We start from the raw sequence: 27,098 nt of genomic DNA, 5'->3' as shown, positions 1-27,098 counted from the left end.
CACAAAATTAATTTTTAATTTCTTGTTTTGAAAAAATTCCTTCTTAAATGAAGCATCGCATCTCGTAACAGGAAGTCCATTCCATCAGTGTGCTCTTAGAGAGTCATCTGTGCTCATTAGAACCTACAGAAAAAATCGTGCTGACTACTTTTCACATGAAAGATGATTCTCTCCTGGTTGCAAGTTGATTCATCTTGAAACAGGTTGGCTGTGAGCTCCTTCCAAGTTGGAGAAAATTGTATCAGCCACGGCTTTCTGACTGCGTTTCATCTGGAAAGGAAAGCAATTGTATCAGAACAGCAGTGTGGGATTCCTCGTTTATCAATTAATCCAGATAAAATTTGTTTGGTTAACAAATATATGAGTGTTTGGGTTTTGTTTTTATGCTTAATGTTGCATTATCCTTACAAACTTACCCTGGAAGCTAAAATTAAACATACAAAAATCACAGTGTAGCTTGAAGTGGAGACATGCAGAGATTTGAGCAGTAGGCTTGAGAGATAGTGTTTTCAAAACTGTTTTAAACCAAAGATTACAATTTTTTTTTGTATAACCTTTCTTCTTTTTTATTGCAGATGGGACGTGGAACACGGAACCCCAGAAAATAGTTAAACTGGGGGTTCTGCCTGTCAGAAGTCTGCTTGTGATGGAAGAGACCATTTGGGCTGCATGTGGTGGACAGATTTTTATCATCAGCACTGTGACACATTCCATAGAGGTAAACGCTTTTAAAAGCATTGCTTACATACTATGCCATAGGGTATAAGTGGTGAAATTTTGAACATTAAAATCTCTTTAAGAAGCTTCACGATTCAGGAAGCTTTTAATGAAATTTGGTTTCAGTTCTGTTAAGTCCCACTCCCTGCAGTTTGAAATTCCGCCGTGACGTTCTCTGCTGATGTCTCATTAGACCTAGGTTTGCTTCCATTTTCCTTCAGGTTTCCATAAGGCACTTGGAACTCATAGGGCAAGAGGTTTGCTTAAAAATGAGATCTGAGGGAAGGCAGCAAAGTGGGTGCCTATAGCAATTGCCTGTTAATCCCAGAAGAAGGTTTCATTAACTACATAGTTAGATGTTACTTGTACCTTGTGATGATTTCATAATATATTTCTTCGGAGTTTTGCTTCTCAGCGGCCTCCAAAAATTTGCTTTGCGTAAGGGCATTTTCCAATGAATAGTCACAGAGAAGTCAGCTTTTCTGGAAGGAGAGAAGAGCATTAAGGATTCAAGCTCAAATTTGTGATCACATTTTCCAGAAAGCATTAAGCCCTCATTTCTGTGAAAATCGCAGTCTTCACCAAAAGAATGTCTTAGTGGTTGAAAGTTTAGAGTTGATGAAACGTTAGGAATTAAGCCTCTCCTTCAACCTGCGACACAGTTACACTGAGTTGCATGATGTTTACAGCCATGAGGTCCTTTGAAACCGGAGTTGTGATGAGCTCACAGCCTCCTTCTTTGTGTGCTTTGTTGCTGCTTTTTTGTTTCATTGATGATCGTGTTTTCTGTCAACAATCGTCTATTTGGTACAATTGATTCTGTGAGTCATTGTCATGGGTTTGCAGGGAAATAGCTAACATCCCAATTTCCTCTGTCTTCATCTGTGCTTTCTGGGTGATTTGTTTTGTCCAAGTAGATGATCGGATCATGTATTTTCCTACTTTATTTTTCTTTAAGGCTTGTTTTATTGATAGTTTGAATGGTACGATGAGGGAAAGATTTTGGAAGAGCGGTCTGGATGGGTGCTTGAAATGGACTGGTTTTTTATAGCTTCACTGGGGGGCAAGGGTAGCCTCTGGGACACCTGGTTACTGTCCTACAGACTTTGATGATGAATCTGTCTGATTCTCACCAAGAAATAAAGAGCAACAGTAAGAGACCACAGCCAGATTGTTCCTGTGTGAGGCCGGTTAAATACAGCCAGATCTTTGTAAATAAGTTTGGCAATTCTGGCCTAATTCTGTCAGGTGGTATGGCTGGAGTTTGGGCTGCGCTGTGCTGTTTTGGCAACGAAACCAGAGTTGGGCAAGCTTTAAGGATTAAAGAATGTATAAACTCTATCAAAATACAGCATAGCATAATGGGTTGCAGTATTGAAAATAGAAGTTGAGAGAAATGAAATAATGAATAACCTATCAATATTTCTCAGACATGGTAGTTTCATTTTTCAGCGATTACTACAAGTTTTCCTACAAAAGCATCACAAGAGGTTCCTTTTCATTTCCAGAGTGCTTTGTAAACTAACCCATCTGTTGTATTCAGAGCTCGGATTATTATAGATCCACTGACTTTTATAGCTATAATTAATATAGGCAATGAATGCTGCAGCAAACAACATATAAGAAATGGTGCAACTGGAAATGGTGTGTATGGGTCGAATAAAGTTTTCTTGACACAGATAACTATTCAAGAACATGATGACTTTTTGTATGACTGGCTGAGGATCATCTTTTTTATTCCACACGAATACGCTCACTGTACCGTGTTATCTTCCTGATAGAATTGTGAACAAATGATGATTTTCTGTTGTCTCCTTACTGGTTGTAAGACATATGGAAGTACCGATCTTGTTTTCGTCATCTCACAGACTAAACAGCTCACTAATATTTTCACTTATACTCAGTTGCCTGACTTTGATAACTTCCTGGGTTTATATATTACAAAAGTGATCTTCAATGATGCGCATACCATGTTTGTTGGCAATATTCTTTCAATATTTATTATACATGAGGCAATTTAGGCTTGGTCTATAGGGAATGCTTTAACAATATCAGCAGCTGACTACATCTGAGCTACCTCTTCCTTACTGTGCAGAGCAGGAGCTTTGCTGTATGAAGGGAAACAGCAGCAAGGAAATGTTCGTTCTCCTTCTGTGCCCTCTCTCCTTGAGAGTGAGTTGTAATGATTTGACTCAGGATTTTTTGCATAATATTCATCTTTGCTCTGTCAAAAAGAATCCAAGTGTTGCACAGGACTCAGCTGTTTTTTGTTCCCTCTTTGCTGAACTCCTTTATATTTCCATATACTTCAAATTACAGCTGCTTGTTTGTTCACTGCTTTCTACTATCATGGATCCATGTTATATGCTCTGTGTCATATACATTATCTGTAAAGGCCCCTGACTTGTTTTTAGGGCCATATTTGTGGAAGTCTATGAGCATATTCAAGACCATTTTGTAAACTTCATCCTTGTGAGGCACTCCCTGCTTCATATGTACCTCATATTTAATGGTCTGTGCATTTGCTAAGTGCAAAGCACATTATCCTTGAAAACAATCTCATTCCATGCCTCCTTGCTTTTCTAAGATTCCTATTTGAGCTTTCCTTTTTTAATAAGTATTAGTAAATGAGCAGGGTTTGGCATCATATATATTGGATTGGATGATATTCACTTTTCTGCCTTTTTTTCCCCTCTGGTATGGATAAGACCCTCAATTCACTTGTTTTAATGGTATGTTACTGTAATAGAATGTTTTAGGAAATATCTTTAATTGGCACAGTGCCCCAAACTGGCACTGTGCCTCAAGCTCCTTGGCAAGGGGCATGCGACATCAATTGCAGTTATATATTAATTACATACTCTGATACTTGTTCTGCGAAGAAGAAATCTATCCTTAGTCTTGACCCTAGATCTGACAGTCGTTTTGCTGTTGGGTATAGACCTCGATCCTGTAGTGGTCTCTGTGCATGTAGACCCTTCGGCTCTGCAAAAGCAGTCTGTGTTTGTTTAAAAACAACAAAAAATGCCAGAGTATTTAACAGAATAATGTCACCAACTGAATGGCATTCCATCCTGGTTTGTTTTGTCTTGTTTTAAAAACTTGGCTAACTATACATGAGTTACTCTCGTTCTAAAAATTCAAGTAGAACAAGCTGAAATGTTCAGCTGAATAAAGAAAACAAATGAAAATCCTTATACATGAGTGTATGTTGCCCGAGTACTGTAATGTCTTCAAAGTAGTAAAAGTCGTTTGTTTTACCTTGGGGACAATGATACCCATTATGCATCTCTTGTGAAGCTTGAGAACTCATGGTTCGGTTCTTGGCGCAGCTGTTTGGTGCGAGTGGGCACCCCCTGGAAGGACAGACTCCAGCTACGCCCCACGCTGCTGAAACAATAGTGAGCGATGTCGGGCTGCGCTGCCGGGCTGCGGCGTCCAGAAAGTCTTCTGCAGCTCTCCTGTTGCTATAGAGTTTGAACAAGAGAGCCTGAGGGGGGGGAAAAAACGCTGGGCACTGAATAGAAAGGAATGTAGGTATGAAAACTAAAAGAGAAAAGTAGAATGAAATTCAGTTTTATTTATTTTTAATAACAGAGGGAGTAAGACATTTTTGTCCCTTTATATCTGTATTTCTTGCTATGAGAAGAAAATAAATATGAAGAAAAAGGACAGCTATTGGTTTTCAGATAGACATGTAATTGAAATACATGTCAAAGCTCTGTACAAAAAAAAAAATGCATTTGTAAAAGAATGCACAGGTTTGGGTACATTCCTACTGTGTTAGACCCTTTGAATGAGAAGAATAGTTCTTTTTGTATGCTTCTTGTGGTGTTGACAATATTACAGTTTTTCTTTAAATGTGTCTACGTGTTTCAGCGGACAGCTGTACGAACGGCAGGGCAGACTAAGTGGGAGTGTAATGAGTTGGCTGGTAGAAATGGAATGTGACAAAAATGCATGTGCAAGTTGTTTACAGTGGCACCAGCAGAATTGTCAGCTGCGGTCACACCACTGCAGAGAAATTCCATTTTTTGCGACCAGTTTCATTTTTCTTCTAATTCCAAACAGTGCAAGTTGCTGGTCGGGTTCACTTCATCAGCCTTGGATCTGTCCCTGAGAAGTTTTCAAAAGTCAGTTGCTCATCGGTGTAGGGATGTATGAGTCTGTAAACAGAAGTTATTTAAAAATCCTTTTTGCAATGAAACAGGCATGATGAGAGTGTTTCTGGTCATTTTAGTCTCAATTTAGTCATTAGAGCTGTTTCTGGCTTTGAAAGATGTTGTTCATGGATGAATTCTTCTGTTGAATAAACTGTATGATTTTCAAATGGTGTATATCATTTGGAAAAGAATGAATGGATGTTAATTGTGGAAAACGGTGAATATAAGTGTGCCTGCCAGAGGTGTTTACCTTGCATTCTGCAGTGTTGTTGTTCAAAGAGTCAAAAGGTAATAAAGGAACACTCTCAAAAACTGAACCACTGCCTAATAGCTGAAGAGAAACTTCTCTGTTTTATTTAATAAAAGCAGAACATTTGAAGAATAGAGTTACCAAGCAAAAAGGAAAAAACCCAACATTCCCCTTATTTTTAAACATCCAGTTTCTCAGTGGAAAGTACTAACTTAAAGTATGAAAAGAAAATAAAGCACCTACTAAGTATAATAGCAAAAGTTACACTTTGTGAAAGCCTAAACTTCTATTCTTTATCTCTTATCTTAGCCCATTTATTGAATTTAGATGGAGAATTTGAACAATATATCTATAACCCCATACAAAACATAACTGTCTTAGGCTAAGAGCTTAGCCTGAGAAACATGTAATTTACATTTTATTGCAAAATAATAAAAATTTAACTCTTAATTGTAATGCATGGAAAATTTTACTGTGCTTTTACAAGGAGGAAGGGGATACTCTTGCATTTTATCTGCAAATATAATTAAGCGTATAGAATATGTAGTGTGAATATTGGAGCAGATATTTACTTCCATATCCCTCCAGAGACAGATTTGTATCCAAGGAACAGTTTGTCATTTATTTAGCCACGGAAGTTTTATCAGAATAGCTCTCTGTATTTGATAATAGCTGGCACAACATTAAAAGGCTGTTTAACTTCAGAGACAGTTTACTTACAAGACAAAACTAGAAAAAAAATATCCCTACTTCTTGTTAATGATTAAAGAACTTTACTGCAGCTTTATCTTGCATGTTACCAGGGGTGTGTAGAGAGGTTTCGGCCTTCCTGGAGCCATGCAGAAGTTGTAACTGTGAAGGCATTAGATCAAGGAAAAAGGTCTATCCTGGAAGTCTTGCATTACTTATCTTCAGAAGGAGGATTTTGGCCTTTCTAATAAGAAGCATCAATATTTTGAAGGACAGGAAACCAAAATAGTTAATACTTGTGAAATTCAGAAGTGTCTTTGAGTCAAAAAGCAAGCCACAGTATTAAGGCTCACATTGTTATGTACATAGTTGAGCAAATAATGGTGTTTTTATATTCATAAACACTCTGCTTTCAAAAGATGACTTCCTCCTTGATTCTGTTGTCCTTGTTCTGGGAAGACCCCCTAACAGAACAGAAGAAAAATATTTTTTTTATTGTTTAAAGAGGAGTTATGCTGTAGGTAAAAGTAACATGTTAGGAAAAATTCTACCCACTCCCAGGAACCCTCTGTGTGATAGTTTTCCCAAAGGGATATCAATAAAGAAATACAAAATCCTTTTAAGTCTTGGCTGTTACGGGCTTGCTAGACCCTACGGTGCAATATTTTTAATAAATACCATATCTAAGTTACTGTGAAGTTACTCTATCATTAGCTGAAACTTTGGTTCAAGAGCTGAGAATCCTTCCATACTAATGATGACATATTTTCAAAAAAGGTAACAGGAAAATTAACACATTGTACACAGCAGTCAGAAAATAACCTGAGCAAAGCAGAGGAAGCTAGCTTTGTTCTTGGCACGGAGGACAGGGATACAGGGCCCACCCTGAAGAGCTGGTAAGGAAGGTTCATAGAATCAGAATACCAGGTTGGAAAGAACCTCAAGGATTGTCTGGTCTGACCTTTCTTGGCAAAAGCATGGTCTAGACAAGATGGCCCAGCACCCTGCCCACCTGAAACTTAAAGGTATCCAATGTTGTGAATGTTGTTCAGTTGCATCTCCCCACAGAGTCCTTGCTTTTCTTACAGAGCCATTTTGAAGCCCATCAAGAGGAAGGGATGGTTATCTCTCACATGGCTGTTGCTGGAGTGGGAATCTGGATTGCCTTCACATCTGGATCTACGCTTCGCCTGTTCCACACTGAGACGCTGAAACACCTCCAGGATATTAACGTTGCCACACCTGTTCACAATATGTTGCCAGGTACCTGAATCACATCATATGATAACATTTTTGTGTTGTCTTTATCACCGTCGTTCTCCAGAGTGTTGCAGATTAGGCCAGAATCAGAAGGTCTGTCTCGGACTTTGAATCTGATAACTGTCTCGTGACTGTTTATTTTAGTAAATCACTGTCTATTGCCAGCCCAGAAGAACAACGTGTGCAGTGAGCTGGTTGAGTATCAGCTCCCCTCCTTAGAGGTTATAAATGTGACTATATAGATAAGCAGGGTGATTCTTCCATTTAGTCATTTTTGATTTTTTTTTTTTTTTGTGACTGTGAAGCAGTAGGACAAAGCAGTCTGCCATGAAAATGTGTTTGCTTTGCAGAGTTTTGCATTTACTTCTGGAACTTAGTATCAAAGTACAATGGAGTCAATTTGCCTAGGAGCTGGACCAAAAAACCACTTGCTTAATTTTAGTTACATCAGCAGCCCCAGTGAACTCAGCTGAAGCAACTTACGCCCTCCCATTTCAGAGTGTGTTCAGTGTTTTGCTGTTCGGAGCTTCAATTTGTTGAATTAAAAGGTTAGTCTTGTAAGTGAAAATGGAACCTGTGGCTGTTTGGATAATGTTTAACAGATCTTTTGAGTGTCTTAAGACAGAAGGCGTTCAATCCTCCCCAAATCGTCAGTGTCACAGAGAGTTGCACTGGCCTGTATCAGTTCTGCCAGTGGCCAGGGCCTCAGCATCAGCGACCGCATCGGGTGGGAGCTGTGGCAGGAGAGGGGAGGGACAGAAAGTGATACTGGCGTGGCTGAGCACTAGGTGTCCATGAGGGGACAGCCGTTATTTTTTGTCTCTCCCTATTTATAGACTGCAGTAGACTGAGCTTCTCCATTTTTTATAGGCAATGTGCGCACCAGCTTTATTGCTTCGTTTCTAGCAGAAGCCAGTTCTTCCAGCACTGAGATTATGTTTATATTCTTACAAGAGTTATACCTAACTCTTGCATCAAAAGTATTTCACTTCTTCAGTCTCTGCCTTCTTATCACGTTTTCTTTCAGACAACATTAACTTTGCAATAAAGCTCTATTTTAAATTGTGTCCATTTATATTGTGTTCTAGGCAAGGTGTTTTTTACATGTAGTGTTTGACTGTAGCTCCAACACTGAACTGCAGCAAATCGCTTGCCTTTAAATAGGTCATTTGATTAAATTCATCACAGATATGCAAAGAAATCATAATCAGTTGTAAAAAGAAGATTAACTTTTAATATGTTCTGCTGTTTATGGGGGGTGGAAGGGAAGTAGGGCCTCCCTTATACATATTTTCTGCGTATAAAAATCTTCAAAAATTTAGCTGTAGTGTTCATTGCCATGGTGATAAAACTGCTGATGTAACATAGAATTTTTTAAAAAAAAAAAAGTTTTAGCTAATTATATCTCCTCGATGTCATTCTTACCCGTTTTAGTTCCCCTTTTTTTTCCTCGGTATCTTCCCGAAAAGCATTCCAGTGAATGGAAATGGAAATTTATTTCAGGAGTAGAACATTATTACATAAAATGTTCCAAGGGAGAATCCATTCTAAAAATGAAATGAATTTCAATTATTTAGCAACAGCTCTCGGGCCTGTTTATATGATCCCAATAATGCTGCAACAGCAAAGGCTAAAAAGACAGAGGAGTAGGAGGTTTACATAATAAAGCAGCAGTAAGGACCTTTTGGATCTAGGAGCAGCCAAAGAATTAATCAAACTCTCTGTAGTAGATAGTGAGATTTTTTTATTAAAAAATAAAAAGGGTAAACCGGAAAAGGAGTGAAATGGCTGCGTATTTACAAAATATGTATTGTGCTTTTACTGAAGATTTTTAGGGACTCTGGTTAATGTTTAGAAGTGCTATGTGTGCCGCAGGGCATCTTTTGGTTTTAAAGGAAACAGCTCTGTTTAGTTTTCTGAAATCCAACAGGAGCTCCTTACCATGCAAAAATAACAGATAAGTAAAAATTCAAATTGTATTGAAATGAGAAAAAAGAAAATGGTGTAAAAATATTGCTGAGAGTCTTAAGAAGAGAGATTAAAAAGGCAAAATCTCAATATAACTTCCAAGAAGTTGGACTTCCTTTGCCAAGATTTTAGTAGGAAGGACAATACGTAATATTGCCCCGACAGGCTACATAGAGATGTCACCTGTGTCTTTGTTTAAAGCAATGTAAATGAGAGGAGCATGACTCCATGAAGCCAAAGAAATTATTTTGTTGTTATACAGTAGAAGTAAAGAAAAAATTTACTGTCACTGTCAGGAATGGTCACCGTGAGTTACAGTGCTGTATTTAAAGGATAGCTGTAGTAACTAATTAAGATAGGGGAGTAGGAGGTTCTCAGAACCTTAGTAACCAGTCCTCATAGCATTAGATTTTTCCCAATTTTGTTCTTAGGAGAAGACGGCTTTAAATATCACTGCCTGCTCTCCTTGTGCCTCCGTTGCTTGAAGGCAGACAACCCTGCAGCACAGTGGTCAGGACAGAATCACAGAGAAATGAAGTGTAAGGGAAATGGCACAGGAGGTGATTGTCCTTACACTTCAGCAAAATTCAGTAACGTGAGAAAGCAGACTATGTCTGGCAGAAGCTTTTTTTCTGCTGGACGTAACTTTTTAAATCTGTGTCAGTCTGCTTATGAAGAATAGAGCTGGGAGGGCTCTTGCTTTCTGGAGTTATGGGAAGCTTGTGTGGAGGAATGCAGGACTGGAAATTAAACCAGAGTCACGGAGTGGTCCACAGTACCTTTGCTTCATCAAAAATACTTCCTAGTAATGTATAACAAGCTTGTGTTCTATAAAAAAAAACACCGAAAAAGCACAAATGCCATATGAGAAAGGAAGAGAATGGTTGAGAGGAAGAGCATCATCATTGTTATAGGTGCAGGTAACTATTTATTTCACAATTTAGTAAACCACAGTACAGCCGGATTGCATTTCAGTGGCCCAAGCACAGCTCTGTTAGCTGAACAGAGGGCATACTGAGCACCAGAACAAAAAACCCCCAAACCTATTAACATTTGAAGACAAATATACACACTTCACTAATGCAACGCACTTCATTGTAGAGCAAGTTTACACTTAGCGTTTGTGATCTGCAGTTGAAATCTCAACAAAGGCAGCTTTTCACCAGCCTTCATCACAGCTCGCACTGGGAAAAAAAAAATCATACTGTACATGAGTGGACAGCTCACTTGTTTTTTCATAGTCACATTCAGTATTTCATTATTCAAGAACATCCTTAAACATATTTTTCCTTTCAGCTTTAAAAGAGGTTGTCCTTTTAAAGAGATTACTGTGACCTTGATACATGTAATTTCATTGCTCGTATGGATGATGACACGTTACCTGTTTAACAAAGACATGATTTCTGCTTAAGTTGCTGTATTCTGTTTATATCCATATATCCTCTAATGGCATGTGTGTTTCCTGGAAACAGATCCGAAAAGCAAAGAAAAAAAAAAGTATCATTTCCTCTCTGTGGAAAACAAACTATACTTTGAGGCTACAGCTTTCTTTTGTCCCCACCCCACCAGGTGCCAGACCATAAAATGTAGTTGTTTTATGATTTTAGTGCTGGGAAACAATAAAAAGTTGGGGAAAATTTTAGGTCAGCCCAATAGGTCTGTACAGTGGGCTTATTTTTTAGATGGTAAGAGCAGCATGGTCAAGTAAGAGGATATGCACCAGTGTGCCCTTGCACCTACCCAGGGTTGACTTCAGAAGATCTATGCGGGAACACATGAGGATTTACCCGGGTCTGGTGGTGGCTGTAGCTGAGCCCTGCGAAGGGTGCACGTAGAGCAGAACATAGGCAATAAAATCATTTGTCCACGTACAAGCTTAATTGTTGGCTTCTGTTCTTTGTAAAGTCAAGATCTTTGTCAGATTATTTTACAGGTTTTAACAGTTCTGTCACTGCATTGGGACAGTACGATCTAAAATTTGGCATTTAATTATAGGAGTATTTGATTGGTTTGGGCATTTATGTTTATCATTTTCCCTTCTTAACTTAATTTCTGTGTTTACTGCATAACTCATTCTGGAAAATTGGTTTTACTTCTTTTTTTTCTCTGAATTTGAAATATATCAAAATAAAAAGTTACACAACAACAAAGAAAAATATGATTTCAAACCTTGGCTAGCAGATGGCAAATCAGCATTTTAAGTTAGATATCTAGATTTTAAAAAACCTATCAAAATATTTTTTTAGGTTATATGTTATTTCAAAGTATATTTTCAGATGCAGATGTTTCCTGCTTTTCCAAGACTTCAAAGCAAGCAGTTTTCCTTTTGACCTCACGATAGATGGTTCATGCTTAACGTTGTGCTCAGCGTTTAAGATTCTAAGTTGCTGGCTGATAATTTGCTGTTTTCACCTATGGAAACAGTAATGCGTATCATCAGAGTTCCCTGCTAAAAATTACTGGTTAGAAGTTGCTTCAGGGTTGGAGTATGAAAGCACGCATATTATTTTGCATTTTAAATGCTTAAAAAAGCATTAAAGATCTGTTGTTTAAAAATGTGAGCATCTTGCTTCTGCAAGGGGTTGGAGAGGCAAACGTGCAACTGGAGTTTTTGATAATTTTAAAAGTTTTAAAATTGTACTGAAGTATTTCTGTTTGCACTTTGTAAAACAAGCTTTAAGTGAAATAGAGTGAGTTTAAGCTAACCCGCAGTTACCTTGTGCTTGCTGTGGCACCAGCTGTGGGAGAGGGCTCGCATGTCATACGTAACTTGAACAAACCTGAGCTCTAAATCACAGAATTCATATACTGATTTTTGAAAACTCCAGTACACAGAGGTGTTTGGGCATCACCGTTTGAACTTCTTTTGTGCTGAAGGAGCAACTTTTTGTGCTTTGTTTTGGAAACTAAATTAATCTCATTAATCTAAAAAAAAAAACCAAAACAAACCAAAAAAACCCCACCAAAACCAAACCAGCCAAATGAACCCCACCAAAAAAAAAGCAAACTCCAAGCTTCAAAAGGTTTGTAATTTATCTATCGTCATAGACCATCCATGCTTCTCCAGCTGAAGAGGGAGATGCTGTCCTACCAGCGTGAACTGCTACAGTTTATGGAGAACAGCATAGGTGTCTCTGAAGGTCTGCATGAGTAGATGGAGCCGCTTCAACTTACTCGTGCTTGTTACACCTGCCGAGGATGACCTAATTGTCGTGCCTTAAGGGTATTTTAGAATGTGGTTCTCGGTAGACAGAGCTGGGATTCAGGATCTGTCCCTGCAGCCTACGTGTGCCTTCTGTAATTCACCATTGCTGGGTTTATACTTTGTAAAGTTCTGTGAGGAAAGACTTGAACTGTGGTCCACCTCCTGCTTTCCAGTTGAGTGCTTTGGGCTACAGTCAGGCTGCTCCTTCCCTGCTTTCCCAGTGGGGCTGTGATTCATATATTCTTGGATGTAAATTGGCTCGGCTTCAAGGGACAAGATGAAAAACGCATTCATTCGTGATACACCATAATTAAGGTCTTTTTCCAAAGTGTGGAATGTGTGGGTTCATCCAAGTTATATCAGACATGGAATCCAAATTCCCTGCTTACTGATGAAGTGAGTAACAACTTGAGAGCTATGATAAAGAGGGGAATGACTGCTCTCTTGCATGTAAAGTTAATAATAAATCTAAGAACATGTAGGTTTTGAAGCTGGAGGATTCCAGCGGAGTTTAAATGCTCCTCCACGTGAACTTGGGCCATGGCAGAAGTTTGGGCAAGCCATAGTTTCCATTTCTGAAACTTGGCAAGGCCATTTTGAAAATCCATCTAAACTGAATCAAACATATTTAGTAAGCATTGCAAGCAAACTTACTTTGTTTTCATTAGAAAAAATAGCAATCCCATAGATAATATGTTGTAGAAAATCATAGAATAATTTTGATTGGAAATTACTCTGGAGGTCATCTTGTCCATCTTTCATGAAGCAGGTCTGATCAGACGTTGTTGTTTAAGGACTTGCCCAGCCAAATTTTTAATATCTTTGGACAGGATGGAGATTCCACAACCTGTCTGAGCAACCCATTGCAGTGTTTGACCACCCTTATGATGAAGAAGCTTTTCCATACTTAAAATCCAAATTTCCCGTGTTCCAAATTTGATCCGTTGTGTCTTACCCAATCACTGGGCTCCTCTCAATAGAGTCTGATTCTGTCTTCTGTGCACCATCCTGTCAGACAGCTGCAGACAGCACTTCTTTTAACCTCTCTTTGTAGACTGTGTGCTCCAGTCTCCTGATCATCCCGCTCACCTTCCACTGGACTTGTTCCAACATGCTAATGCCATTCTTGTAGGGGGCAGCCAAACGCCAGTGAGGGGACACAGCACTTCTGGTAGCATTGCACAGAATAAAAACTAGGAGAAAAAAGGAATCATGAACAAGTTCAACTCTTGAGTATAGTGTTATGGCAATAAATTATTGAGTATTGTGAAGCGAAATGCCTTTTGGGTTTATTATTAAGAATAAATGAACATAGTCTATTTGTAAAAGCATATTTGTAAAGATAATCTATGTCTACTTTTAGATACTGTGGTTTAGACATTTAGGACAGAACGTTTCAGAAGTTGAATAGTATTTAAATTGTCACGTGTGTAAAGTTTAATACCACAACCCAGCAAAATACTTGCCTTTGCGATGAGTGAGAGGGTACAGCTGATTGTATTTGCCTGAAGTTACTTTGATCTGGGCAGAGATCGTCACTCTTAAGTAACGCAGCACTTCCTAAACTTCGCAGGGCAGCAGCGTGTTTCTGTGACCAGCCTCCTGGTGTGCCATGGTTTACTGCTGGTTGGAACAAACCTGGGTATAATAGTGGCATTGCCAGTGCCGCGCTTGCAGGGGATTCCCAAAGTAACTGGTGAGTGAAATTTCTCAAACAGATCACTTCTCCTCTGTCAGTAGTTTAAGTGAACCTGCCAAATGATATGTATTGTTTAAATAGATCAGAGCTTTGTGATGAAATTATATCTGTTGTTCTTCCTGAGCTTTAGAGTGTATCCAGATGCTTGTCTAGTTCTGTTTGAGCTGGGACAACTGTTTTTCTTTAGGGCATAAGAATAGGATAGGCATTAATCCTGTCAGAATACAGTCAAATATAGGGGGATGAGAACAGAAAGCAAACAGTCTTTCTTCCAGATTTGGGGAAAATAGATGCATTAGGCTTACAGATATAGGTACTGGAAATTTAGTATGTTGTCTAACCGGTTATTCAGTAAACTGGTGTTGTGCCTTTTCTCCCCAAAACAGGAGACTTGGAATATATGAGAGTATATATGTAACACTTCTGACAACGATCAAGATTTTTGCACTTTGGAGAGATGCATTTATTGAGTTACTTCCATATTACCCCATTTGAAATACAAACGCGTGACTGCTGCTCTATCACTTTGCAAATGTTTAAGTTACTAGCAGAAGCAAGATTTTAAAAGTGTGTTTAATAGGGACTTTGCCATGCCATGTTTTGGGTTCAGAATTCTGCTCGAGCTTCTGCACTGCGTAGGGAAGCTGGCAGATTTTCTGAGGCAAGCTGTTTGCAACTCCCTTCGGGGGGGGAGAAAAAAGCTTATGTAACTTTGCAAAATGAAAACGAAATCCTCTGTGTTTGGCAAAATACGCAGCAATAATCTAGTATGACATGGGATAAGTGTTTCTTAAAAAATACGGAACCTATGTTAGGTGAAAATAAATGCAATACAAGAAAATGCATAGCGGCAGAATCAAAAAATCTCTCATTTTATACTTCCATTTTCAGTTTTGCTTATTGTGGTTTATGTCGTTTGTACATTCTTGCATTTATTTTGGGTCAAGATTTTTCAGATTTCACAGATCTAGCAACATTACATTGAGAGATCTATTTTTGTAGTCTTTGATACCATGTTTGGAATTTGAACTGGAAAATTGTGACTTCTTCCAGTTGTGTTTCCAACAGTGATGATTTATCTTTATATCACTGCACTTTCTGTAAAAGCAGAATGTGCTTTATCATAACCTGGAATGCATTAGGGAGTTAGGGATGGACAGAGTGATTTGTAGGGCTGTGAGTTTTTCCCTTGATAGCCTAGCTCTTCTCCATGTTGTAGCTGATTTTGTAGAAGGCTACGTTTTACTTTTTTTTTTTTTTCCTGAAAAAGCCACATATACTGATGTCATTACAGATTCTGAATTTAGTCATCCGCAATTTGTTCTTCATACATTCTAATGATTTGCATAGTGAAAATATTCCTTGTACCACCAGCATCCCACTGTTTAAAAACTTCAAAAAAAAAAAAAAAATTAAGTAATTTCCTTATGAATCTGCCATGGTAACTAGACAGCCGTTCAGAAGGATGAGGTTTAGTTCCTGCTGTACAGTGGAGAGGAGTCTGTTGCAATGAAGCAGAAGTTCTTATGCTGTTCTGGAGAGATACAGAGGTACAATGGGATTAATTGAAAACCACATATTTTGTTTGTGGATTACTGGAGAAAACTCACAGTGTTACATTTGTGTCGATGCCAACAAAAAGAAGTTAGCAGCATTTCTGTACTCATGCTGTCATGAGAACAGAGCACAAAAGTCAGTCAACTAAAATTCATAATGCCATGTTTCAGCTCATTTATTACTACAGTCCTGAAATGCTTGTGGTACAATAGATTATTTTTTGGTACATTTCTTTTTTCTCTAAATTGTGTACACACAATGCAAGAGACAGTTTGGATGCATGTAATAGAGTTTTCAGAGTTACGCTTTTCTGAGCAAATTTCAAGAACTAATTATGGTGGAGCACCGCGCTAAAATAAATAATGTTCTTTAATTGTGTTTTTCTTTTGGCTCCAGGAAGAGGAATGGTGTCGTATCATGCACACAATGGCCCAGTCAAGTTCCTTGTAATGGCTACGTCTATAAACAAGAAGAACAGAAACAAACTGAGGAACAGCCTGCCTCCTGGCTCAGAACCTAAAGACGACGACGAAAAGAACGTTGTGCACAACGAAAGACCGGGCTCTTCCCTTAGTAACACACATGATGCTGCCATTTGGCTGGGGGGTTCAGCAGGATCCATTGCACAAAAAAGTGACTTGTCGTCATCTTCTGGATCCCTTACGTTGTCTCACGGATCAAGTTCCCTAGAACACAGGCCAGAGGACAGTAACATTTATGAGCTTTTGAAGGATCAAAATATCTCATTTAAAAGTAAAAGACAAAGATCCAAGAAAACGAAAGCAAGTTCAGTGTTAGTCATTTCTGGTGGCCAAGGACACAGAAGAGTGAACAAGAAGACCAAGCAGCAGCGACAAGATGAACTAGTGTCTTCAGTGATGGTCTGGCAAATCCCACTATTAAATATCTAAGCAAACTAAATCCAAGATACTTTCTGCTATTAAAAAAAGCCTGATATCCTTTTACAGAAAATGCCAGCTTAGGACCCAAATTGGACAGACTTTATACACCTGGGAGCAATTTCAGTACGCTTTCATCACAGGATTAAGGGTTGCAAGACAGAGTCTTCACATACTAGAACATTCTGCAGTGCCGGGGTATTGGAAAACATTTAGCCATTGATGCTGTCCTTGATACTTAGGGGAAAAAAAGGATCTGTTAGACACTTTTAAATGGTTTTAGAATCTCTATTTATATTCACATTTATAAATATCATAATTATGTTCTATAGCACTTAGGGAAGGCAAGGAACACATGCCGTGTCTCATGCTGGTTTTTGCTTATGTAAATCAGCTGTCGTTTCTTTTTTCAAAGTGGCATATTGCATGGACTGTAGATCTTAACAAATTAGCAAATATTTTTAATCAATAAATAGTCTAATGCAAGCTAATATTAATTTGGTAATTACTATAATAGTTTGTAACATCATTCCACAAGCCAGAGTTTGGTCTGGACAAAAGCAGTTACGCTAATTGATTGGTATTTGTTTATTTCAACATAGAAAATAGATATTTTTTTATTATTATTATTATTTCTAATGCTCAGTATTATTAAATGTTGCAGTACAAAAAGCGCATTAATTTTCTTGGTAGGTGCAATGTCTGTGACGCACTTCCATTATACAGGGAAAATTCTAAGGATGCTATGGCGTAGGGCAAATAGAAAATACAGACACAGGACAGCTGTGCATTGTAGTGCTGCCAGTGCATTCTCCCCCGGCAACTTGGTATCAAAGCTAGACACGGACTATGCTGTTTGTAAGGAGGCCTGCACATCCAGTAAATTAATAATGGCATTATTAATTAAATCATTAATTGGGAAGAAATATATTAATATTGGAATATCTATAGGAAGTGCGGGTAATCACTAAGGATAGAGGTTCTACATCAATCCATTTGTGCTATGTCCTCAGGCAAACACCTATCAAAGAATGACCCAGCGCAACAGCAGAGATGCGATCATATCTGAGTGACGGTCACCTCTTTTCACCCAGAGTTTCAGCAAAGCATAGTCTTGTAAATGGATATCGTGGAAAATAGCATGCACAGCTCCATGCACGCAGTTGGGCAAGCAGTTGCTTTGGTAGTCTGAGAGGGCTGAATTCTAAAATTCTTAATGAACCAATGTATTTCCAAAGGAAACTTTGAATTTGGGATTCCTCCTGAAATGGCTTTTTGTGCTAGTCTCTGCACATGTGAAATACAAGACACAGACTTCAGCTCAGAAAGACATTGCCAAAAATGGTGATGAGACACAACTTTCAGTCAAAATATGTTTAATACAGATAAGATGTTGAACGGAGGCACTGGGAACATCCTTTTCCCTCGTCAATAGACTGAAAGATACAGAGAAATTAGGATGATTAAGTTTCAGTTGAATACATTAGGAACTGTAATGCTGTCCGTCAGTTCAGTAAAATACAAATTTAATATATCCAAAGCAGAATGTTCGTTAGACGAATGCAGTGACTAGAATCAAGTAAAACTTCTGGCTACTTTGGTAGCATTGTTGTCCCGGCAAGGTGGGGTTTGCCTTGAAATTATTTCTGCTACTTCTAATACAAACTCCTTGATTCCACCATGTTTTGTTTCAGGCTGCCTAGTTCAAATCAACATTAACCATACATTTGCCTATGACATTTCAAAGTAAACAGTACTAGAGATGAAATTATTTTGTTTGATAAAAGATAAAAGGTGGGGTTTTTTCCAAATAGCAGTAGTTTTTTGTTTTTTAAAATGTTGATGAGATGTACTTTCTTTATTTTTGCAGCAGATTTGTGCATCTCTTAAATTTGCAATCTGTCTGGTCTAAAAAGCAAACGTCTCTCAAGATGACCCCCAAACCAGTGAGCGGGCTGACTTACCAGGTTTGACAGAGCACCAGAGTAATGTCAAGGTCTTCCCTGACAGCAAGTATGTGGGATAGAGGGAATGCCAGTGCAGTCAGTCTTTGCCTGCTAGGTGGCACCAAAATAGGCGTTTCAAAAATCAGATACACACCCCCATTTCTTTTCAGAGGTTTTGCCCACATCATACATCCTGATCAGAACAGGATTCTTGAGCCATAGGAGCACGGACGTCAATGAGTCACAAAGGACACTTGGTACAGATGGGATTGTAGGCTTAAGATCTTCATTACTGTTTTGTGCTTTTATTCTATGCCTTTCTCTGTGAATCTTGCAACTTTAGTTGGGTGTTGTGAGCATTGCCACGGGCTTAGTTTTGGCATGAGTCCTGGTGCAAAAAAAAAAAAAAAAAAAGGCCAAAAAAAAAAAAAAGAAAGCAGAGTGCCTCTAAGCCAGGCAGCTGGCAACATTTTCCCAAACTTTTCCTCTTCTCCCTGGCCTACTGCCTGGGCTTGCCCAGCTTGAGGGATCAAGGCCAGTTGCGTTTTCTACACTCTTCCATAGCTATGGCCCTGGGAGCTGCTCTTTGCCCACTGTGTGGAAGTACTACATTGTACAGTTTAATGTATGTATATTGAAAAACAAGTTAAAAGATTCTTCTGTGTATAAAGCATATATAATCTAGTATCCCTTTGCTACGCTGCAGTAAAAAGACCACAGGTTTTATTCTGCTTGCTCCTCGGGTGTGGGATTCCGTGTCCGTGCCTTCGGGACTTGAAGGATCATGTCCACTCTCTTGTGGATCTTTATCACGAGGAGCAGCAAGCAGGGTCCACCACGCGTTCAAGTGGAAACCCATGCATGGCGTTACTACAGGATCTGCTAGCAGTAATGCATGAGAGTTGTAAAGTGAAATTCATCCTATCTTCCAGCTGAAATGCAATTTTCTTCAGTTATCGATAAGGCAGTAGGAACCAAGTACAAATCTGCTCTTGTGAAAGTGCATTGGAGTTTTGCCAGTGACTTCAGTAAGAAGAAAACTGAGTCCCTCACTTACATTATACTATTTTGAAAATACATATCTATTTATCTTCCTAAGCTATAAAGCAAAAGAGAAGCTGTATGTCTGTGTTTAAAAATACACATTGTCATGAACCAGATTTTTACTAACTAACTGAGCACAAGGTGCAATGTTTGTTTTCTGATCCGCAGCTAACTGGTATTACCTTACTGTGAAAACGGGCAGGAACCAAAGTTTCTCTTACGGCTGGCAAATAGTCTTCATAGCTGTTGTAGACTGTGCTGCTAGGTAGGTCGGATTTTGCTTTCTGATACTGCTTTTCTAGATTAACAGAAGTTACGGAAAATATTAGGAAAAGACAGGAGCAAGTGTAACCACTACGATATATTCTATATATGTTTTCTAACACATAGTAGTGTCTTTTATAGCATATGAGCCATAAAACTTGTGTATTTATGTTCAAAGTATAAACTGAGAAAAATGTTTAATAAAAGATGTGATAAAAATTAACTTCAGAAGTACATTTCTTGGGTCGTCATTTTAACTAGAAGGCTAGAATTCGTGGCATGCATTAATGAATTAATATATATATTAATGGACTCATGAAAGGGAAAATAGGATATGTGATTAGGACAACAAAGATGCATATTTTTGAATTTTATAGTTTCTACAATTTAAACACCAGCAAATGCAATTTCTGAGAATGATATGGTCTCTTCTAAGTTTGACCCCTGTATCAATGGACCCAAACAGTGTCTGAGCAGTAGAATTTCTACTATGCTGTCTACATACAGTATGCATCAGCACTCGGGCAGCATGCCTGATGCCTAAAAATGAGAAGCATTAATATTCAAAATGAGTATTGCAGAGCAAAAGCATTAACAGACAAAATTAATTTTCAGTTGCTAACTGGCAATTTGTTCTAATTAATCTGCCCTAAAGGATATATACAGAATCCCAGGATGGTGTTTAAATACTGAGACTTGTATTCATCAGACTTGGCAATAGCCTCTATGCGTGTACCTGCACTATTAAAAATAAACAAGAAGAGTTATTGAGAGCTGTTTGGTTGCTAGTGAAACCTGCCTTTTTGTTCCAGTTTTTATACCACATCTCTTTAATATATGGTTCTGAAACACATCAAAATCAAATTGCATGAGTGCAGGATACTGTACATGTACACACCTGAAGACAGATTCTGTCCCAATGGGAATTTACAACTAATTTTTTATGGGTGGGAGGCTAAGTGCTAAAAATTGCTTACTGCCCCTTTGAGAGAGGATGGGATATTGGGAAGTGTTCCCTGAACTGTGGCTCGGTGCTTAAACACCACTGTTCCTCTCTCTTCTGTCCTATTTAATTTTCTGAGCGCATAAAGACAAATTAGTTTTTGTGCAATGCATTTGGGGGTGAGAAAAATCTGTTGTTTGGAAGGTGCAGCTATAATGGAGGTTTCAGTAAGAGTTAATCTGTATTGCAACGAGTGATACCATGGAGCTGATACAGTATATTTTTAGATTGGTTTACATGTCTTCATAGTAATAATACTTCACATAATAATAGTCTTGTTAAGAAGGCAGATTAATATCATTCGTAGCTAGGAAGAAACTGAGCTGAAAAGTGTTTGCCTGACTTGAAGCCACATGATGAATCTGTAAAAGCACACAGATTAAAGCCACTGCTGCTTTCTAAGCCCATGATTAGCCCTTTAAACTGCCTCCTCCTTGCAGCCATCCTGTACGTGCGGATGTTGAAACTATCTGTGCTAGCAAACGGGCCGGGACTAGGGCGACAACTTGACTTGTGACCACGGTTAGTGGCTGGCTGGCTGGGACTGAGCCTGGCCTGGGCTGCTCCCATCAAACAGCACTGACAAGGCCACTTACCTGGGATATTTTGGGGACTGATTAACTACATGGATGTAAACTGTGTGGTGCTACTTGCAGAATAGGTTCTCTGCCTCTGGTTTCTTGACACTGATGCAGCCTAACATGTATCTATACAACCTACTCCGTATGGGATGGTTGCCTGCCGGTCTGGAACTTGAGACCAGTGTCTTACAGTCAGGAGAGAGAAATATGTACTAGCATAGACTTGACACCTACTATACAGGTACCAGTGGTTGATATGAGGTCTCGGTGTTAGTGTGTCTGTGATGGTTCATCAGCGGCTTGCACTACGCCACACCACAGCTCAAAATTCTGGGTTACTCCTCATCTTTCTGATATAGGGGTTTTACAGCTGTATGTAGAAGCTACATCTCACTTCCTCACAGATGCAGCATGCACGCTGCTAGATCTATCTGCTATTTGATTTGAGAAATCTAGTTCATCAACACTTTTCAGAATGAGTTGATGTGCTGCTGCCTTGTACTTGTGCTTACTTGATCATAGCATTTTCCTTAAAGGCATGCCCAGCTACCAAACTGCCAGAAACACTCTTTGCCTCCTAAGACAAAGAATCAAAACAGCAACACTGAAACAGCTTCAGATGAAAGGACCTGAAAATTTCCTAGGCAAATGAAGGTTTAGTGTGTGATTCCATTTGAAATACAACAATGTTGACATATGACTGAAAGCACTTCTAGTGCTTTGGCCAAGCTCCATAAACCACACTATAAAGGCAGTTAGTCTTTCACAGCACGACCTTCAAAGGTGTTCAAAGGGATTTTTATTTTGTTTTTTTCCCCCAGCAAAACAGGCCTTGACAGCAGAACTGCAAGTTCTCCTGCTGTGCCTATTGTTATACTCCAGGGATAATCACGGTTACCATTAATGTGCGTCCCAACCTGGAAGATGAGCCAGAACACCTAGGATTAAAATGACACATCCTGGGGGAGATGAAATCATTGTAAGAATTCACTGGAAATCTGATTTAAGGAGTATTTTGACATCAAAAGATTCAGGTGAACCTCCATCACAGTTTTCTCAAGCACCGAAGTACCTAATTTCCATGAAAACCTGTATATTTACATGCCCAAATGCAGTAACAAGAAAGGTTTTACATTCAAGAAGCCAGATACAGATTAGCTACCGAATTACAGAATTTTCATTTTTGTTCTCCATTATTCCATATTGGAGAAAAATCCTACGGGTTTCACCTCGAGCATCAGGTTTGCCTTGAATGTTGGCACAAAATCTGTATTAATTCATGCCTTCCAAAGCAAATTATAAAAGTTGTTTCCTGTGGGCTTTTCTGGTTCGTTCTTTCTGTCTGCATTTCAAGTTGCAGAACGTGCCTGTCAGACTACGCTAAATGCTTTTTTAACGTTCCCTTTCTAAAGAGATTTATTTATTTTCCTGTGATTTGGGTAGCACAGACTGGGTGCATTAATGAGGAGGATTACCCCGAGTTCAGCCAAGATTTGTAAGCGCAACAACTTCTCTGCGGTGTTGCTCAGAGCAGTCTGTGATGCTCTTAATCCTGATCCCCAGCAACTGACACCATCAGTTAGCTTAAGCTGCATCTACCCTGCTGAACTGAAGAGCACTTCAATTGTTGCTGACACACAGCCCGAGGCTGTATCGGGAGGGATCCGTGTGCCAGTCCCTTCCCAGCACAAACCCTACTGTCCAGGCAAGCAAAGCTGCTTATAGCCTATAGCTATACGTGATGACATTTCATTGATACGCCAGTATTTTGGGAAAAACAGATTGATCGCAAGGTACTGTGCTCACTAACCATGGTCATACAGGCACGTTGAAGAGACAGGTGGTGGGACAATCCATGGCTGATTAGGACTGGACAGAAACGTTGACTGGATAATCTCAGAAGATTGTAGAGAGCAAGGGTAGGCTTTCATTCTCTTTTTCAAATTCTTTGGGGTTTTTATTATCTTTCTGGCTTTGTTCATCTACGTAAATGCTATGTGTACCCCAGCTTTTAACCTTATGAAATGCATTTAACCTCATTAAAAGCTGTTCTACCTCCTAAGAGGATTGTTCTGGGTGATAACAGCCTGCACTAATACAGTCTCTTTTGTTATGCTGTTGGGTTTTTTTCTTAAATTAAAACCAATATTGATCTGTCTCCGGTGCACAGAAGTATGCAACCCCACACTAAAGAAATCTTTATGATCTATTTTTCCTTACGACTACTACTGCTCTACCTCCTACAAGCTGGTAACCCTCCCAATGCAACCAGCCCTTTTCTTTCAATTCTGCTATTTAGATATATTACAGGGATGCATGAAAACTAATATGCAAAGGCAGATCAGCTTGGGTCAGCATCAGACATACGCAACATATCCTGTGTAGCATGCCTACAGCATGTATGGGTTTTGTATTCCAAATACACAAACTGTATTTTAGGCATCTTTGGCTGCTCAGCAGAAATGCAATAAGCATTTCGTCTGTGCCAGCAATAGCATCAAACCAATCCTTGAGGCTGTTGTGTTATAACACCAAGAAGCGTATCACATAGGAGTGTTCAGCTGTCAAACACAGGTTTTCTTTTCTGTTTTGTTTTGGTTTTACATGTTGGCTTCTGTCCGTGAACCAGATCTCTGGGTACTGTAGGGACCACCAACATCAGCTACTGCTGCTGCGTATCTGGTACTCCGGTTTGCAGAGGAGGAATACTACTGAGTTCCACCTATGCTAATTCCAGAATTTTGATGCTGCAATGTTTAGTTTTCCAAGACACCCTTGTGCCAATCTAAAACACAAAAGAATAGTCTACCAACAGCTCTGCATCTGCATAGACACTGGTAGCAAGTGTAGAAGGTGTAGGCATAGCAGTCCTACCTGGTGTGCTGGACGTGTGCCCGCAACGTAATGAACTTGGCAAGTGAAGGCTGCGTGGCCCACCTAATTAGCTGGGTAAATTATTGAGCGTGGACCTGTGCTCAGCTCCATGCTGCCATGGGTACACTACCTGCAGGATTCTACCTTGCTCACTTGTAAAAGCTAGCCTGCGTATGCCTGTGTGAGCTACACTCTGAGCCTGTTATCTAGGAAGGTTTAAAGCCTCTTGTTTCATAGGATATGGACTGAGTATTTCATCTGGGTGAAATAAGAATTTTGTTAAATGATTCCTAACCTCCTTAAATGAGAAATTCTGTAGCATCACTAGCCAAGAACCAAACTCCTCGAGACTGGGCTGATTCATTTTTGATGTGATTTGCTGGCTAATTTTACTGAGGAACAGTGCATTTGCCCCAGTCTGGCAGGCTATCCCAGTCCTGCACGGCAGTCTCAGAGCTGGGAACGGCAGCAATGCAGCTGCTACCGCAGCCAGTGGGAGAAGAATAAGAAATGCAGGGCCCCTCCCAGGAAGACCAGGGCCCTGATAAGCTCCGAGCAGATGTCCGTCTCTCTGGATCGGGACGCCCTTTGGTGACCCTACCATGAGAATGGCATTCAGCTCTGCGGCCCATTTCTGTACTAGGGACACCACAGTCTTATGTCTTCGAGGAAGATGAAATTGAGAATATTTTGTTTTTCCTGATGTGGATTAAACAGACAGAAAGCATGCCTATTTTGCGTCCAAGTTTAGGTCTATAAAATGAAGAAACCTTCCTATTCCTGTTTTTCCATCCGGATTTTTTTTTCAGTTTTGTTTTTTTGTATGTTTGGTTGGTTGGTTGGTTTTTTTACCAGACGAAAAAATCTGATTAAATTCTGTCGCAAACTGTATGCCCTTTCTATTATTGAGCACTATTGCTGGTATGTGAGAAAGAGGAGGGGCTGTATGTCCAGAAGTCCTTTGTATCTGACTGGGCAGAAACCAGCTAAGGTTTCTGGGGTAGAGCAGAACACTTACCTCTTCCCTTTCTGCCTTTACTCACCTCACCATGCTCACCAGTCCACTGTTGTTGCTCCAGGCCAGTCACCCCCTGCAGAACACAGGTATATCAGCAAGTCCTGATGGCCAGAAGCAGGAGTAGCAAGCATTCAGTCCCTCCGAATATTTGTCATGTTCGCTCGGCTACGGAAGTAGATGACAGGTAAGAAATGATGTGTGATGCTTGATTTCTTTAGGACAGGGCCTTCTCTGCACTGGGATAATGATTTATCTCATGTAGTTCAGGTTTTTAAAAATTAATTTTCTACAGCTGTACCAGTCTGACTTTACAGCTAATGGAGAGAAACAAGGAATACCAAAGGATGATTCACCTCATCCTAAGATAAGATGTCTAAGAGAGGTGAGAAAAATTGCCCTCCAGACATGGTTATTCCTGTGCATTAATTATAAATGGAGCCTCAGGGAACTCAAGCTAAGTAGGGAAATCAAACAACTAGAACTGAGATGATTTCTACAATGGGTGTCCCAGTTTTTAGCATCTTCTCCAGTTCTACAGAAAACTTAAAGGCTGGTTGATGAGCAGCCTTATTCTCCATGGGACGTTTTGCAGCCGATAATCCACAGAGCAGCAGTATTTTGCAAAAATTATGCTAAGAGGTCAGCAAATATCCTTTATATCTGTTTTCACTTAAAGGTTTGATGACAAAGGTACATGGGGCACTGGAAAGGAACTTGGAGGGAGGACCATACGCTGAGGCTCACAAAGTTAGGGAATCACTGCACAAAGCTAAACTTTCAAAAAGGAGACTGAGATCATTTGACCCAATCTGCTTCTGGCAATGTTCAGTGAGGGCAGAGGATGAAGTCTGCAACAGCCAAGTGCTACCTGACTTCTCAGGCTACGACCTCTGTGGAGCTTGGATTTCGTACAGGTCTTTTGCTGGCTCTAACCACAGGGGTAAGTATGGCCCATAAACACACAATATGCTACTTCCTACCCACCACTGATTTTCAATCGTCTCCAGAAACTGTAGTTCAGACATCTCTGTGTACACACAGACTGGAATGCGATGCGGCAGTTAAATGTGAAGAGGAGCTAAGCAAATCTAGTAGCGCTTAAAATTGTCATATATTCAGAAAGCATGAGTCAGAACAGTCTCAAATGATCTCAGATATGATACTGCTGCCGCAGCCACGTAACTCTCATCAGTGTGAACAGAAGTCAGATACCTTAAGGGGAGACAATCCTCCACATAAGAATAGAATAACGGGGATTTTAAAAGTGAAAATGATTTCGCAGACTTGGATCAGTTGTCTAATTTCAGTGTCATCTTGAAATATATTGTATTTAAAGTAACATGAAACAGCAGGAAGATTAGTTCCTGATGTCAGGAGAGAAGAGTTATTTCTGGCAGGCTTTAATGGATCTGCTGTATCACACGGAAACTTCTTCCAGCTAGGGAAGAATAAAACTATGTACAGAAAATAACAGCCCAATCATGTAATGGACCGAAATCAGGGGACAGCAGGAAATTTGCAATTATGCTAAAGCCACATGTTGTCATTACCAATTATTCTAAGACCCCTGTGACACTGTGTGATTATTACTTATTTATCTTATGGCACCAAAAAGCACACCGGCCTCTCTCAGTAGAGATGAGACATGACCTCAGCTGGAAAACCAGCCTTCTGGTTAAGCACTGCACTTAAGTAAGTGCACAATGTGAGCGGAGCCAAGGGTTTCAAGTGGTTACACTTACCCAGCACTGCATGCAAGCACTTTAGCATATTAAGGGCTAACTCAACACACAAGAGTTTTAGCAAAACTGAAGTCAAATAGTAGGAGCAATGGGACAAAAGGAATGAGAAGGCACCCAATCACGCGTAACCATCACCACCACGAAGCTGGAAGAACATAGAGCTGCAATGGTTACACTACCAGCACGGAAGAATTGAACCGTCGGGTTAATTGGAGAGA

At 39.6% G+C, this 27,098-nt stretch overlaps 1 protein-coding gene across 6 annotated transcripts in view; it reads left to right on the top strand.

Annotated features, from left to right (window-relative positions):
* Positions 1 to 18,795, top strand: part of ARHGEF10 (Rho guanine nucleotide exchange factor 10) — a 118,835-nt gene extending 100,040 nt beyond the window's left edge. For 5 of the 6 annotated variants that reach the window (XM_054195615.1, XM_054195616.1, XM_054195611.1 and 2 more), the window contains 4 exons: positions 576 to 718; positions 6,909 to 7,083; positions 13,827 to 13,949; positions 15,906 to 18,795. In XM_054195615.1, coding sequence (XP_054051590.1) covers positions 576 to 718; positions 6,909 to 7,083; positions 13,827 to 13,949; positions 15,906 to 16,420 — 956 coding nt within the window. In that variant the 3' untranslated portion in view covers positions 16,421 to 18,795. Of the gene's footprint in view, positions 1 to 575; positions 719 to 6,908; positions 7,084 to 7,430; positions 8,503 to 13,826; positions 13,950 to 15,905 lie in introns of those variants that run through there. The other variant, XM_054195617.1, reaches the window with a different exon arrangement.
* The last annotated feature ends 8,303 nt before the right edge of the window (positions 18,796 to 27,098 follow it).

Source organism: Rissa tridactyla, chromosome 3 (genome assembly GCF_028500815.1).
Source record: "Rissa tridactyla isolate bRisTri1 chromosome 3, bRisTri1.patW.cur.20221130, whole genome shotgun sequence".
Lineage (NCBI taxonomy): Eukaryota > Metazoa > Chordata > Aves > Charadriiformes > Laridae > Rissa > Rissa tridactyla.
The sequence above is the reverse complement of the archived record's forward strand: the minus strand, read 5'-3'. Positions and strand labels throughout refer to the sequence as shown.